Raw genomic sequence first — 14601 nt, 5'->3', positions numbered from 1 at the left:
ATTCCAACTCTCTCTCTCTCTCTCTCTCTCTCTCTCTCTTCTTTCTTTTACTTACGCGCTTGCCTCACTACACTGTCCCCATTTACGCACAACCTGACTCCTAGGTGTACTTCCACTTCCCACTATATATAATTCAACAAGGAAAACACCTCTCTCTCTCTCTCTCTGCAACTCAGTCTGGTTCTTTTCATTTTTATATTTATTTATTGACTTTTCAATAATACTAATATTCACATGTCTCCAAATTTTTGCAAAACTACTCACTCATCAGTCACTCACTGTCTCCAACAGTCCATTTTTATTTATTTATTTATATAATCAATCAATAATACTTTACTAGTGGCTATCAAAAAATAAAAAAAATACTTTACTAGTGCTTTATTTATTATTATTATTATTATTATAATTCAACTACTACTACTATCGCTATCAAAAAAAAAAAAAAAACTACTACTACTATCTTATTTATTAACTTCCCAATTTTGGTTTCTCCAAAAAAAAAAAAAACAAAAAAAACACTTCCGAAAATTTCTTTTTAATAAAAAAATAAGTTATTTTATCTTCTTTGTAACGGTTCCTCCTGTAGTAGTAGATCAAGAGCGTACTGGGTTTTCAAATTTGTTCTTACAAAATCCAATCTTTCAAATCTCAATCCTCTCTCAGTTTTTTCAAATTCATGGGTTTCGTTTCTCTTATCTTTGTTTCATTTCGTCCTTTTAAAGTACAAGATAAGATTTTTTGAGTGAGAAACCAGTGACTGTGAGCGGTAAAAGTGATCGAGTTTCATTGGTATATTGGCTTTCACAGTATCAACGAGCCGTTGAAACTTGCAAGCAAAAAACAAAACCTGAACCCCATGAATGTTGTGGCAATTCTGGCATCTGGGTCAGACTCAAAATTTGATTTTGAGTGATGGGTTGCGTTTATTCAAGGGTTTGTATTGGGGAGGTTACAACTCCGAGAATCAAAGGGACACAGCGAAATGCGAACACAGCGGCTGAGATCGGTGTGTTTTCTCCAGCCTCATCAACGGACGGTCAAGAAGCCGAAATTAGAGACCAATTGAACCAGTTGAGCGTCACCAGGGACTCAGAGTTTGGAATTACAAGGCTCTCGAGGGTTTCCTCTCAGTTTCTACCACCAGATGGTTCAAGAACCGTGAAAATTCCCTCTGGAAACTATGAATTACGGTACTCGTTCCTGTCTCAAAGAGGGTATTACCCTGATGCTCTAGATAAGGCTAATCAGGATAGTTTTGCTATTCACACCCCATTTGGTACAAACCCAGATGACCATTTCTTTGGGGTTTTTGATGGTCATGGTGAATTTGGAGCACAGTGTTCTCAGTTTGTGAAACGAAAGTTGTGTGAGAATTTGCTTAGGAATGATAAGTTTCTTGCGGATGCGGTTGAGGCTTGTCACGGTGCCTATTTAACGACCAATTCGCAGTTACATGCTGATAGTTTGGATGATAGTATGAGTGGAACCACTGCAATTACTGTATTGGTTCGTGGTAGGACTATATATGTAGCAAATTCAGGTGATTCAAGGGCGGTTATAGCAGAGCAGAGAGGGAAAGATGTAGTGGCAGTGGACCTTTCGATTGATCAGACCCCATTTCGGGCTGATGAGCTCGAAAGAGTTAAGCTTTGGGGAGCTAGAGTACTTACATTGGATCAGATTGAGGGGTTAAAGAACCCAGATGTGCAGTGTTGGGGAACTGAGGAAGGCGATGATGGTGATCCGCCAAGATTATGGGTGCCCAATGGGATGTATCCAGGCACAGCTTTTACAAGGAGTATTGGTGATTCGATTGCTGAGTCAATTGGGGTTGTTGCTACCCCTGAAATTGTTGTTTTGGAGCTCACGCCGGAGCATCCTTTCTTTGTGCTTGCAAGCGATGGGGTGTTTGAGTTTCTATCTAGCCAAACCGTGGTTGACATGGTAAGGTACCCTGCTCTTTGTCTGTAGCAGTTCAAATGTATGTTCTTTGAGCAATATGTGCTTGTGCTTGATTGATTATGGGTCGTGATACTTTTATTTTCTATGTAGTTTCTATAGTAGTGAATGCTCTACATATAGACATAGCCTGTATAGACAGACTCAAATTTAGATGTGGGTTGCATAATTTTTCATTTAGGACTTTTACTGATTGGAGATGTTTGAGAAGTGCGGAAGTGACACAAATATGGTTGGTAAACTTCAGTCATGAGTTGGGAAGAACACGATGAGTGTTAGAAAAGAAGCATTTGCTATAATTTGATTTATATAGGTAGGATCTTGGAATTATGTGCCATACATGGAAGTGGGTTAACATAATTCCTTTTTGTATGATTCAGTAATTATTCAATTTCTAGAAAAATCTTTGTCAAATTGCTCATAAACAGTTTCTCTATAGAAAAAAAATATATTTTGACACTAAACAAGATTCCATAGTTTTTAAATCTTTTTAAGTTGAAATGATGGACTGCAAAATATTGATATCTATGAAGGTGACACAAGTTTAGAAAGATCTTTACCTCCTTTAAAGAATTTCTATCACAATTATACGTTAAACTAAGATCTTATTCTCATTGAAGAAAATAATAACTTTCTTTAATTTTGAATTTATTTCCTCATCAGTGAGATCACTTACCCTTCATCAAAATTAGCATCTGAAATATGGATTCTTTGTAATAGATCAGTTGTTGGGGAATAACATCGATCAGATGTTCTAGCTATCTGATTTCAATCTTATGACATTGTGTAATCCATTCTGGCAGTCGCAATTTTTAAAATAGTTTCTTTCTTTTGTGTCATTGTTGACCATCAATTTGGGAGTGCCTTTGTTCCCCCCCCTCAATTTTAAATCTCAGTGTTATATTACTTATGTTTCCAGGTTGCTAAATATAAAGATCCCCGAGATGCTTGTGCCGCGATTGTTGCTGAATCTTATAGACTTTGGCTACAGTATGAAACTCGTACAGATGACATTACTGTGATCATTGTGCATATTAATGAGCTAACTGATGTAAGAAGGCTTGCTTGCAATATATTTGTTCATTTTTTTTTTTAAAATATATAATTTATTTGCATAATTATTGTCATTATGAATTATCAATTGAACTAATGACTTTTTCTTGTCAGAACGCTGTTGGTCAATCAGCAACTCCTGGTGCTGTTTTGCGACCCCCAGCTCCTCATGTTATAGAGGCAACAGGATCAGAATCTCCGTCGACTTTTAGCTGGAACTCTAGAAACCATCGTGCAAGGCATGATTTATCACGGGCACGTCTCCGTGCCATTGAAAGTTCCCTAGAGAATGGTCAAGTCTGGATTCCTCCATCTCCAGCCCACAGGAAGACCTGGGAAGAAGAAGTAAAGCTTCTTTGTAGTGCATAAATGTAGCTATATAATATCTTGTGTTTGGCACAAATTTGCATGTGATAAAATAGTGGTACAAATTTTTCTTAGTAGCAAGTTCTTACCATGAAACACTGTAGCGATCAAGTCTTACATATTCCCATGCTACAGGCACACATTGAACAGGCACTGCATGACCATTTCCTTTTCAGAAAACTTACTGATACCCAGTGTCATGTTTTGTTGGATTGCATGCAAAGAGTTGAGGTCCAGCCAGGGGATGTTGTTGTTAAACAGGTCAGTTCTTCAGCAGCTCAGCTTCTTATTGAAATTGTTTAGAACTTCTAGCTCTTGTAGACAATTTTGATCCTGTTTACGAAATTTTAGTGGTAGTAATGGATCAAAGGCTCCCAACAATTGGCAAGTACGTACTTGTCAAAATGGAAATATGAATGTATACATTAGGATATATCAGTGTATAAACATGACAAAAAAGTTAATCAACTGTAAGTGCTTTGTTGAACATTCTGAAATTGATAAACAACACACATTATATTTAATTATTTTTTCTTTTGTTGATGTGGAACCTCACCAAGGTAGGGCCCTTAGGACTCATCCCTAGGATTAAACCATGGATGCACGACCCTGCCCACTAGAACTGTGTATCAGGTAATCTAGGGGAACTCCTACTGGGAATTGAACCTAGGATATCTGGGTCTACGGCTTATCCCAAGCCTCCAAACACTAGTTTGCACCCTGATGGGTTGCATGAATTATCTTTAGTTGCACATAATTGTTGATAGTAAACCCTGTGTAAGGAAATTTGATCTTCAAAATGGGTGTACTGTGTAAGGCCCAGAAGTCCTTGCCCATTGCATGCACTAGTGTGGGGATTTTTATTCACAATGATGACCCTGGCTTGAATTGCCTTCTATTGTCACTGGCAAAAAGCAAAAAAGTGGAGAGTCCATTCTAAATACAAATTTGGGTGGAGTCTTGGAGTAATTTGGAGGTGTCATGATTATTACATTTTGCAGGGTGGTGAAGGTGACTGCTTTTATGTTGTTGGCAGTGGGGAATTTGAGGTCTTGGCAACCCAGGTTCGCATTTGTGTTGCTTGATTCAACTGTCAGTCTTAAATTTTGCATTTACTTCTATTGTTCTCTTCAATTGTATTCAAATAATTTATTATCATGATATTTTTATTTTGGGAGATGTGGTTATACTCTATCATCTTAGTTCAAATCTCTTGGAGTTTCAGATGGATTGTACTTGCTTAATTTTCAGTTAAATTCATGAGATTTCTTGTTGAATGGATACATTAATGTCAGGAAGAACAAAATGGAGAGGTCCCTAGGGTTCTGCAGCGCTACACAGCTGAGAAGTTATCATCCTTTGGGGAGCTGGCTTTAATGTGAGCTCTTTCTCTTTGTTAACAATATATTCCTAGTGCTAAATTAAAGGTATTATTTGTTCACACAGATTCCGGTTTCGAGAAGTTGATGAATTATTCTTCTTGATTATCACAATAGAATCTCAAGTGCTGTATAAATTTTGAAATCTGGACTCTATGACATAATCAAAACTAGAAAACTACATATAGTAAGGACTTCAATCTATTTAAGCTCAACTGTTTTGATGTTTTAACACAAATACCTGTGTGGCTTGTTGATGGCTTTTTTATTATGTTCCATGGGAAATGTGGAGCATCTCTCTGTAATATGTTAAATCAATTTTGATGCAGGAAAATAGAGATAATAGAGACAAAGAAAATAAATAGAGTAAATTCTAAGCTTCACCACCTAGACCCTGCTTGGAAACCTTAGGCATCACCACCTAAGGGTGGCGTCACCACCAAACAAAGATAAACACATTCTCAAATCATAATTTTTGCATTCAAATTCTCATACCCCTTTTTACGATTACAAGAGCACTAGTTTAGCAGGGTTTGTGGATTACACCAATATAGAAAATACCTAATTAAATCCCTTAAAACCCTCAACATTAAAAACCAAATTTAAAGACAAAATTAATTTCAAATTCGAACATAACAACTTAGATGATTTTGGTGCTCCTTGCATCATACTCCCCTGGTGGGAGAAAACTTGACCTCGAGTTTTGAAGCGGGGAAGGAATAGAGCTCTGGCACGCAACACTTGCCTCAATTCAGGAATCATATTTGGGAGCACAGAGAATGGCCAAACCTTGCATTCCATCACATCATTAAACTCTTTTGTAATGACAAAATTAATGTGTGGAATCAACACAATCTCATCTTGAACCATGGGAAGCACTATGGTATCCACTTTTTCCACTTCATAAGGCTGTTTATCTATGTGCACCATGGAAGGCTGATTGATAGCACATTCAGCAACTTCCACTATCATGTCATGTTCACCCTCTAATGTTACACTCCCTTGTGGAACCTTCTCTTTATCAAGGACAATGGAATCATCCTTTTCAACATTAGGCAATGTATATGACACTTCAATAGGTTGAACTAAATCTGCTACACATGGTTCAAATATTTCACCTTGTTGTTCAGGCTCCTCAATAGGTTTTTCTTGTTTCACGAATGAAGCAATATCCGTTGTCACTAAGGGATTGTGGCGAGCATCTAAAGCATCGATCCCAGGCTTCTTGAGCATTGCAGAGAGGTCTTGAACTAATTTCATGAGATTCTCAAATTTTTGTTCATTGGAAGACAGCACTGGAATGAACTTAGGACTAGAAATTGCACAAAAATTTACCCTTGGTTTAGGACTAGAAATTGTTTGAGCACTCATCTCATCTTCCTCAAATTGTGCCACATTGCCAGTAGCGAGTCTACCCTAGTGATTGAGATTGTTTCTTCAATCTAAAAAGTTGTCATGATAGGTTTTGGACAAATCTCTCTTTTTAAGATAGGATGGACTGATGGAGGAACGCATTTTTCTCAGAGGTTTTCCTTCATTTCTTCCCAATCAGTTATGGGAGGCTTATCCTTATTAATGCGAAGGTTTCCAATCAGTTATGCTGGGACATGGCTGGTTGCTATTAAAATCATGAGTCTGGGATGGACTGGTCTGGTCAGCCCAGATGCTAGCTGGGTTGCAGGCTTGAAGAGCTTGAGTTTGTGACTGGGTTGGGATCTGATACCAAGTTGATGTAGGAAAATATAGGAAAATAGAGATAAAAGGGACAAAGAAGATAAACAAAACAAATTCTAAGCTTCACCACCTAGAATCTACTTGGAAACCTTAGGCATCACCCACTAATGGTGTTTGGCATCACCACCAAGCAAAGATAAACACATTCTCAAATCATAATTTTCTTATTCAAATTCTCATACCCCTTTTCACAATTACAAGAGCACTAGTTTAATAGGGTTCAAGGATTACATCTATATGGAAAATACCTAATTAAATCCCTTAAAACCCTCAACATAAAAAACCAAATTCAAAAACAAAATTAATTTCAAATTAAAAATAACATCTTAGATGATTTTGGTGCTCCTTGCATCAAATTTCATGTCTTTTCTTGTTTTGGTCATTGCTACCAATTGTAGCAGTATGTAATTACTCTTTGGTTATCATTGGTATTTGTGGCACTACAGGTATAACAAACCACTCCAGGCCTCTGTTCGTGCTGTGACAAGTGGAACTCTCTGGGCTTTAAAGAGAGAAGATTTTCGAGGAATTTTGATGTCAGAGTTCTCTAATTTGTCATCCTTGAAGTTGCTTCGATCAGTTGATTTTCTTTCAAGGTTGACAATCTTACAGCTGAGTCACATTGCAGATTCCCTTTCCGAAGTTTCCTTCTCAGATGGGCAGACGATAGTTAACGAAGTAAACTTGATCTCTTAAAGAATAAATCCTTTTTATTCTGTATGTTTTTTCTCATATTCCTTAAGTATCCGTTTGCAGAATGAAGGTGTCTTTGCATTGCACATTATCCAGAAGGGACAAGTGAGAATTACTTTTGACGCAGATTTATTGAGGAATCCAAATGTCTCCAGCCTCAAGTTTGACATTCTAAAAGAGAATGATAATTCCCAGAACAGTCCAGAGTTCTCATTGGAGAAAACAGAGGGAAGCTATTTTGGTGAATGGGCACTTATTGGTGAACCTATAGGTTCCTTGAGAGCAGTCGCAATGGGTGATGTTATATGTGCTGTTTTAACAAAAGAAAATTTTGATTCAGTTGTTGGCCCTTTGACAAAACTTTCTCAGGATGATCACAAGTATGTTGCATCATATTATCAAATTCAAATTTCTGTTTTAAATTTCGTTGGTAAAAATTTAGAGCTATTTTTGACAAACAAGGATGTTTCTTTTCCCTTTAAAAAATGCTTCATGTTTCTGATACAACTTACATCATTTAGGTCAAGGGACTACTCCTCAGATTATCCCAAGGAATCTGCCAAAAGTATTGATGTTTCAGCTTTTGCCGAAGTTCAGCTCTCTGATTTGGTAATGAGTGCTGCATCCTGCTTGTAGTTATGTTGCCAAGAATTAATGCTGAAAAGTAATCTGCTTCTGAAATCATCTAATGGAATTTTCTATGTAGGATTGGAGGACATGTTTATATTCCACTGATTGCAGCGAGATTGGGCATGTACTTTTAAGAGACTCAGGTTAGTTTTGTTGTATTATATGATACCTTTTGTTTCCTTGATGGAATTACCTTTTGAAGATTGTGTGCTTGGATGGCCTGCTTTTGTTTTTTTGCTAAGTAATTAAGGAGAATAGGAGTAGATGAAGTCCTTATAGGTGTCCAAGCCTATCCAAAAAGGTGTATTCTAACACCCAACTCCCAAGGGAGGCTAGGCACTTATAGAACTGATATCTAACTCCCTCCTTAACAATGTGGGGGACAATGCCCAATGGGGACCCTTTAAAGATCTCCACCACCCACCCCCCCCCCCCCCCCCCCAACAAGTAATTAAGGAGGAGAGTAGTAGATGAAGGCTAAAATGGCCTACTTGTTAATAGAGATACGTGTGAAATTAAAATAATTATGTATACATGAATCAGCAATCCCTTCCCATGCAAGAACATAAAATCATTCCTCCTTGTGGAAGAATACAAATGCAATATAGTGAGTGATGATAGGAGGATACATATGCTTGATGAATAATAATGTATACTGATGAAGTACTTTTGTACAAATCTGATTGGCTATCAGAAAAGCTTCTTAGTTTGAAAAGATTTTCAAAGCAGAAGGTCAAAAGTCTGGGAAAGGAAGCACAGGTCTTGAAAGAGAAGAAACTGATGAAGAGTTTGAGTCCTTCAGCTTGCGTGCCACAGGTTCTGTGCACCTGTGCTGATCAAGCATATGCTGGCATACTACTAAATGCATGCCTTGCTTGCCCTTTGGCTTCCATACTTCGTATTCCACTCAGTGAACCATCTGCACAGTTTCTTGCCGCCTCTGTCATTACAGCGTTAGAAAGTCTACACAAGGTCTGATGTCTGGATATTATTCCCTTTTTAACCTTTCTTCATCTTCTTTGATGTATATTAATTACTGTTTCTCCTCTGTATATTTTTTTTATTTGAATTTCAGAATGGTATTCTCTACAGAGGCGTGTCCCCTGATGTTTTAATGTTGGACCAAACAGGATATTTACAGGTTGGCGCTCTACCTATGTTTTTTGCTGCATTATATTCATCCATATCTATTTTCATATTTGGTAACAATCAATATCTAATTGAAGTTATGTAACATGGATTTATGTCACCTAGAGAAAAGTGTGACATGTAAAGAATCATGCATAATAATTTTAGTATTTCTTGATGTATTTAGCTGGTGGACTTCAGATTTGGGAAGAACATAGATGACCAGAGAACATTTACAATTTGTGGAATGGCAGATTCTTTAGCTCCAGAGATAGTCCAGGGAAAAGGCCATGGTTTACCTGCTGACTGGTAAAATTGCAACTTTTACTTTACTGTTATGTTCATTCCAAAGCCTACACCTCTTATCTTCTAGTCCTTCAAAAAACATTTGATAAGTATGAGAAATTAGCTCTGCTGTTTGAAAATTTTGGGGATAATAACATCAGTTTTATGAAATGAAATAGAAAATTACTTTTAAGACTGCAAATAAGTATTATGGTTGTAAGTTATAACCATCCAAGAGGTTCTTAACATTTAGAACAATATTCAATTTTGAACTTTATTGGATGCTTAATTATCACCACCATAGATTTTCAAGAAATCAAAGAATTTAAATTTTCACATTCATGATAATGTTGTGAATAATCAGAAAGGTGCCGGAAGATGATGGGAGAAACTAAAAATTACATTACCATGTAAACAGAAAGTTCAAGAGCAATCATTACACTATTTTCAAGATTTTGCCTTTTCTCCATTTTTATACCATGTATGGCAAGATAGATATTTGGATATTTGTCATAGTTTGTTATAGAGGTTTAAAAGATGTAAGCTTGTAATTCTAATTTGAATTTGCTGTCTGATTATTAATCTTTCTTCTCTTTGATGGGTATTTTTTGAACCGTCTGCAGCTCCCTAAATTGTTGGTAAATGTGCAGGTGGGCATTAGGAGTCTTGATATATTTCATGTTACATGGTGAAAAGCCATTTGGGTCATGGAGAGAAAGTGAGCTTGATACATTCGCTAAGATTGCCAAAGGGCAGTTAAATATTCCAGAGACTTTCAGCCCTGAAGCTGTTGATCTCCTCACCAAGGTATCACTGGCCTATTTAGTCATTTCCTTTTCCTTTTCCCTCCCCTCTCTCTCTCTCTCAATTGTACTTGTTGGAAATATTAGGATTTTTCTCATGCTTGCTCTTATTCTAATTAAGTGGTTTTATTAGTTACTTGAAGTTGACGAAAACACGAGACTTGGAAGCCTAGGTCCCGATTCTGTCAAATGCCATCCGTGGTTTTATGGTATTGACTGGAAAAGGATTGCAGATTGTAGCTTTCCAGTTCCTCATGAGATCACCTACCGAATAACGCAACATTTGGAAAGTCACTCTGAGGACTGCACTACCCTGAGTTCTTTGGCTCAGGACGTAGAAGATCTCAACATTCCTGAATGGCTTCATGACTGGTAGAGGAATGACCATTTCGGGGTTTCCACTTCTTGAAACTCTTCACTGGTAGGGTGCTATGCTCTCCAATGAGATTTGACTAGTTGCTTATTTATACAATTAGAACCCTGACAGGCAGAATCAATGGAGAATGAGGATTAAGTTTCAAGCGCAAATTTGGTTGCAGTCCCATATATATTTTTCTTGTGGTAAAATATCATAATTGATATAGTTGGAAGAATATTTCCTTAAGAGTGCTTGCACTGCAACCCAATTGTCCATTTAACCAGTTGGAAGGAGAGGTTAAGGTTAGTGAATAGATTTTTTATTATTTTATTAATTTTTTTATTTTTGTGAAATTTCCTTAATGTAAATGCATATATTATATGTAAATGAATGAGGTTTCGTTTTCTTTTTATAATGAAATTCTAGTTTTCCAATAAAATTCTGCATTCGTGCTGATTGTGATTTAATTGGCTTGGCCAAGTGGATCTTTACTTTTCTTTCTTTGCTAGATGGGATATATATGTTTGTTTGAGCACTAAGCTTTGAAAATCTCAACACTTTGGGTCTAACTAAAAAGATTTCTTTTCCCTTCACATTTTCTCTGGTGTGCCTCATTGATAATTTCTTATCTCATTTCTTTCATTTTAACTCAAATAACCCCAATCAACCTCTGTCAAATTTTGAATTGTTATTTTTGATGGTTAAAAAAAAAAAAAAAAAAAGTTGAATTGTTTACAGAACTGGGAGGTCACATTCTATAGCCACTAAAGGTCTGATCTCAATGAACTTCTATTTAGATCATATGGTTCTCTGACACTGTAAATATCTAACTCTCTATGTATCTATGCTGTTTCAGTTATGGAACAAAGGTTTTTGTTAATTATCTACGCATTATCTAACAATTTTGTCAAACAAATCTATATGTTGGGCTTCTAAATTCTATTGTACAAAAATATGGCCGTTCTAACGCTACAATGACCAAAATAAAGTCACAGATCAGGAAACTCACATATGTCAATTGGTTTCTCTTGGTCTAGGCAGATTACATAGCATTTTTGGCAGGGATGAGGAAAATATTGGGATTAGGAGTCTATACATGAGTCGAGTTAGGTTAGATTTGGGATATTTTTAAACCCAATTCGGCCTCATCAAATTGAGAAATCTCCAACTTAACCAAACCAATCTGTGGGGATCGGATTAGGTTGTCATATTGGGGCCATTTTGTTGGGTTTGATAAAAAATGTGAGTTTTCCTTCAACTATTTAAGCCTATTATTCAATAAATTATTATAATTTACATAAATGAGCCTAGTATTCCAATTTCATTAAAACAAGGTCTCAAAATACCGAAATAAATAAAATAATCAAATTTAAATTAAGTCCTAAAATATGTGGTGTAACTCTTTGTGATGTTATATTACTTAATTCTTTTTTAGATAAGTAGATAGTGGGGGAAGGAGATTTTTTTGCCAATTAGCCTGATTTACTAAAAATTTCGTTAGTTGACAGGAAAACCAAACATATTTGTTAAGTAAAATCTTGAGTCATAGAGGCTCGAATTCAATAGAGAAACTTGAATCTTAGAGACTTGATTTTGGTGCTTTGGCAGAGGCTGATATGGAATTTTTTATCCATGTGGAACTCAAGCCTTTAAGACTCAAGTTTCTTCAGGTTTAAATCTCCAGTTCACTCACTCTCTAGTCAGTCTCTCACGTTGCCTCTCTTTCTCTTTCTCTCTCTCTTTCTCAAACTCTCAATCCCCACTTAGTCTTTCCACCCCTTCTCCTTACTATACAAACTAGTCTCTCATTCTCTTCTTCATCTCTTTCTCTCTCACAGCTTGAAAAAATATGCATCTTAGGTAAGGTTTTTAGAATTTTGCACATGGTTTTTTTTTTTTTTTTTTTTTTTTAATTTAATTTTATTTAATTTTATTTTTTTTATTAAGGTTTTTAGAGTGTGGGTCAAAAATTATTTAGTTTTGTTAGTGTAGATATTGTGAACATTTATTTGCTAGGTTTTTATCATAACTTATTTAAGATTGCAGAGGGTTCTTTTTACGTATCTTTTTCTAAGAAGGAAGTCGGGCCTGATGCTTTACAGAATGGGCTTCAAAGTACTTTTTTGTCGCTGCCAATTTGTGTGCAAACGTTGAGTCCAAGTCCAAGGGAAGATGCTACAAAGTGGGCTTATTCTCTGTTTCTGCTGCAAAAGAAACTTTTCTCCAGTTTCTGCCGTAGAAGGAACTTTTTCTCCAATTTCTGCTGCAGGACTGACTTTTCTACTATGCGGTAAAACTTCCTGCTGTGCAATAAAACCGTCTGCTGTGCAGTAAAGCTTTCTACGGTGCAGTAAAGCTTTTTGCTGTGCATTAAAGCCTTTTACTGTGTAGTAAAGCTGTCTGCTATGCATTAAAGCTATTTGTTGTGCATTAAAGCTGTCTGCTATGCATTAAAGCCTTTTGCCGTGTAGTAAAGCCTTTTGCAATGTGAATGACTATTCTTCATATTTTACTGCAAAAATACTTTTCTACTTCCTACACATAAACAAATCTAAAACCCAAAGAAAATACCAATCAAGCAAATGTTAGCTTACATGGGTTAGCATATTCTCAAATATATACATACACATATTAGTAAATATACTTATACGTATTTACATATACATCTATAAAATATATTTTGCAGAAAATGAGAAACAAGATATATGTATATATATACTTATGGCAGGATAATGATTAGTTTGTGTCAAAAGTAAAACATGTAATAACAGATAAAGAAGAAAGGTTTAGCAGAAAAGGATTAGCTAGTATAATAGCTAACATGGTAAATATAATGAAAATGTGCTACAGCAAAATAACTAGTACAACAAGTAAAGATACCACAGCAGGACAACTGATGCAACAAACGTGATAAAAACGTGCTACGGCAGAATGATTAAATACAGCAGATATAATTTATAATGAGAGAAATCAAATATATTTGCAATCGAAATCAAATATTGAATCTTCTCATAGGATAAGTAAACCAAGAAAGAACCTAAACCCCAACTTGAACAACGTTATCATAGGCTTTTGCCATCAAAGTTGTCCATTTTGGAGAATAGGCCTAAATGGCTACTAGCTATTACTTTTGGGGACATCAAAGAGTGGGTTTGTTAAGAGGGAGGGAAAAGATGGTCTATTGATGCATGCTCCTATTCATGTCGTATTTTCTCTCTTCTTTTTACCACTTTCTTTTCTTTCACTCCGTTCCTTTTTTACTTTTAGTTTCTTACCACTCTCTTGCCATGGGTTGTCCCCCATTTGGCCTTTCCTTTTCTTAGGCCTTTCTCTCTAAGTGACTCTCTCTTTCTAAGTGCCTCCCTTAGGTGCCTCCCCCCCCATCCGGTCCTCCCCTTTCTGCCATGGTTACCTCTTCCTTTTATAGCGAACCAATTCAATGGGATTTCTCCCTTTTACCCCTAGGGTTTCACCAACTGTTTTTGGTTTGTTGTGGACATCTCTTTAGGACTACCCACCAACCTATTGGTTGCCCCGACCACTGCCATTACTCAGAATACGTCAACTGCACCATTACTCATTTCACGACAAAATTCAATTTTGTTTGTTCCTGTTGTATACCTCTACCTCTAGGTTCAAATGGATCAGGATTGGGCCACCTCACTACCTAACTCTATGGCATGCATCAGATGGTCCTAACCATCTGTTACTTCTTTTGGGTAAAATACCATCCCAGCAAGGTATATTCCCAAAAGAAGTCATGGCAGGAAACTAAATATAGAACCCCCCTTTCCCCCCACCACCAAACCATACCCTCTGAATCCCTTTGACTGTGGGCCCACTTCCCTTGTATTGGTTGGGTACAAGTTGCTCCGGCATTTCTGTGCTTGCTTTACTATCTTCTGCTTTTGTCTTCTTTTGTTCCCATGCCATTTCTGTCATAGCAGATTAGTTCTGTTTCGTTCTGCTGCGTGTTTTTGTCTTATTTCTTCACGCGATTCCTGCTGTGTTTGTCATTTCCTTCGGTTTGGCTTTTCTTTCCTTCATGTGATTCCTGCTGCTGACACTTCCTGTTGTTCCTTGTTTCTTTTCATCGTGCTTTTTCATATAATTTTCACACCTATCCTTTTATACAAAAGATTTGGGCCTTTGTGGGCCAAATAATGTTGACTGGATCAAAAGGGTCTTAGGCCTAATTTGTCTTGATCTACAG

General features: G+C 36.6%; 1 protein-coding gene across 1 annotated transcript; it reads left to right on the top strand.

Moving 5' to 3' along the window:
• Nucleotides 1–497: 497 nt before the first annotated feature.
• Nucleotides 498–10834, top strand: LOC126713731 (protein phosphatase 2C and cyclic nucleotide-binding/kinase domain-containing protein). Its single transcript, XM_050413578.1, has 15 exons — nt 498–1944; nt 2879–3010; nt 3127–3357; nt 3514–3639; nt 4380–4442; nt 4674–4756; nt 6938–7169; nt 7248–7564; nt 7706–7793; nt 7891–7957; nt 8509–8786; nt 8890–8955; nt 9130–9251; nt 9878–10034; nt 10164–10834. Exons 1-15 carry the CDS (start codon nt 913–915, stop codon nt 10404–10406), a joined length of 3237 nt encoding a protein of 1078 aa, XP_050269535.1. The 5' UTR covers nt 498–912; the 3' UTR covers nt 10407–10834.
• Nucleotides 10835–14601: the final 3767 nt, after the last annotated feature.

Source organism: Quercus robur, chromosome 2 (genome assembly GCF_932294415.1).
Source record: "Quercus robur chromosome 2, dhQueRobu3.1, whole genome shotgun sequence".
Lineage (NCBI taxonomy): Eukaryota > Viridiplantae > Streptophyta > Magnoliopsida > Fagales > Fagaceae > Quercus > Quercus robur.
This window is presented reverse-complemented; position numbering and strand designations above follow the sequence as displayed.

What these genes read in the sequence shown, in the direction of transcription:
- LOC126713731 (XM_050413578.1), top strand. Translation starts at nt 913, where the DNA reads ATGGGTTGCGTTTATTCAAGGGTTTGTATTGGGGAGGTTACAACTCCG. An exon ending in GCCAAACCGTGGTTGACATG is followed by an intron (nt 1,945 to 2,878) that starts GTAAGGTACCCT and finishes TTATGTTTCCAG; the next exon opens with GTTGCTAAATATAAAGATCC. An exon ending in GGCAGACGATAGTTAACGAA is followed by an intron (nt 7,170 to 7,247) that starts GTAAACTTGATC and finishes ATCCGTTTGCAG; the next exon opens with AATGAAGGTGTCTTTGCATT.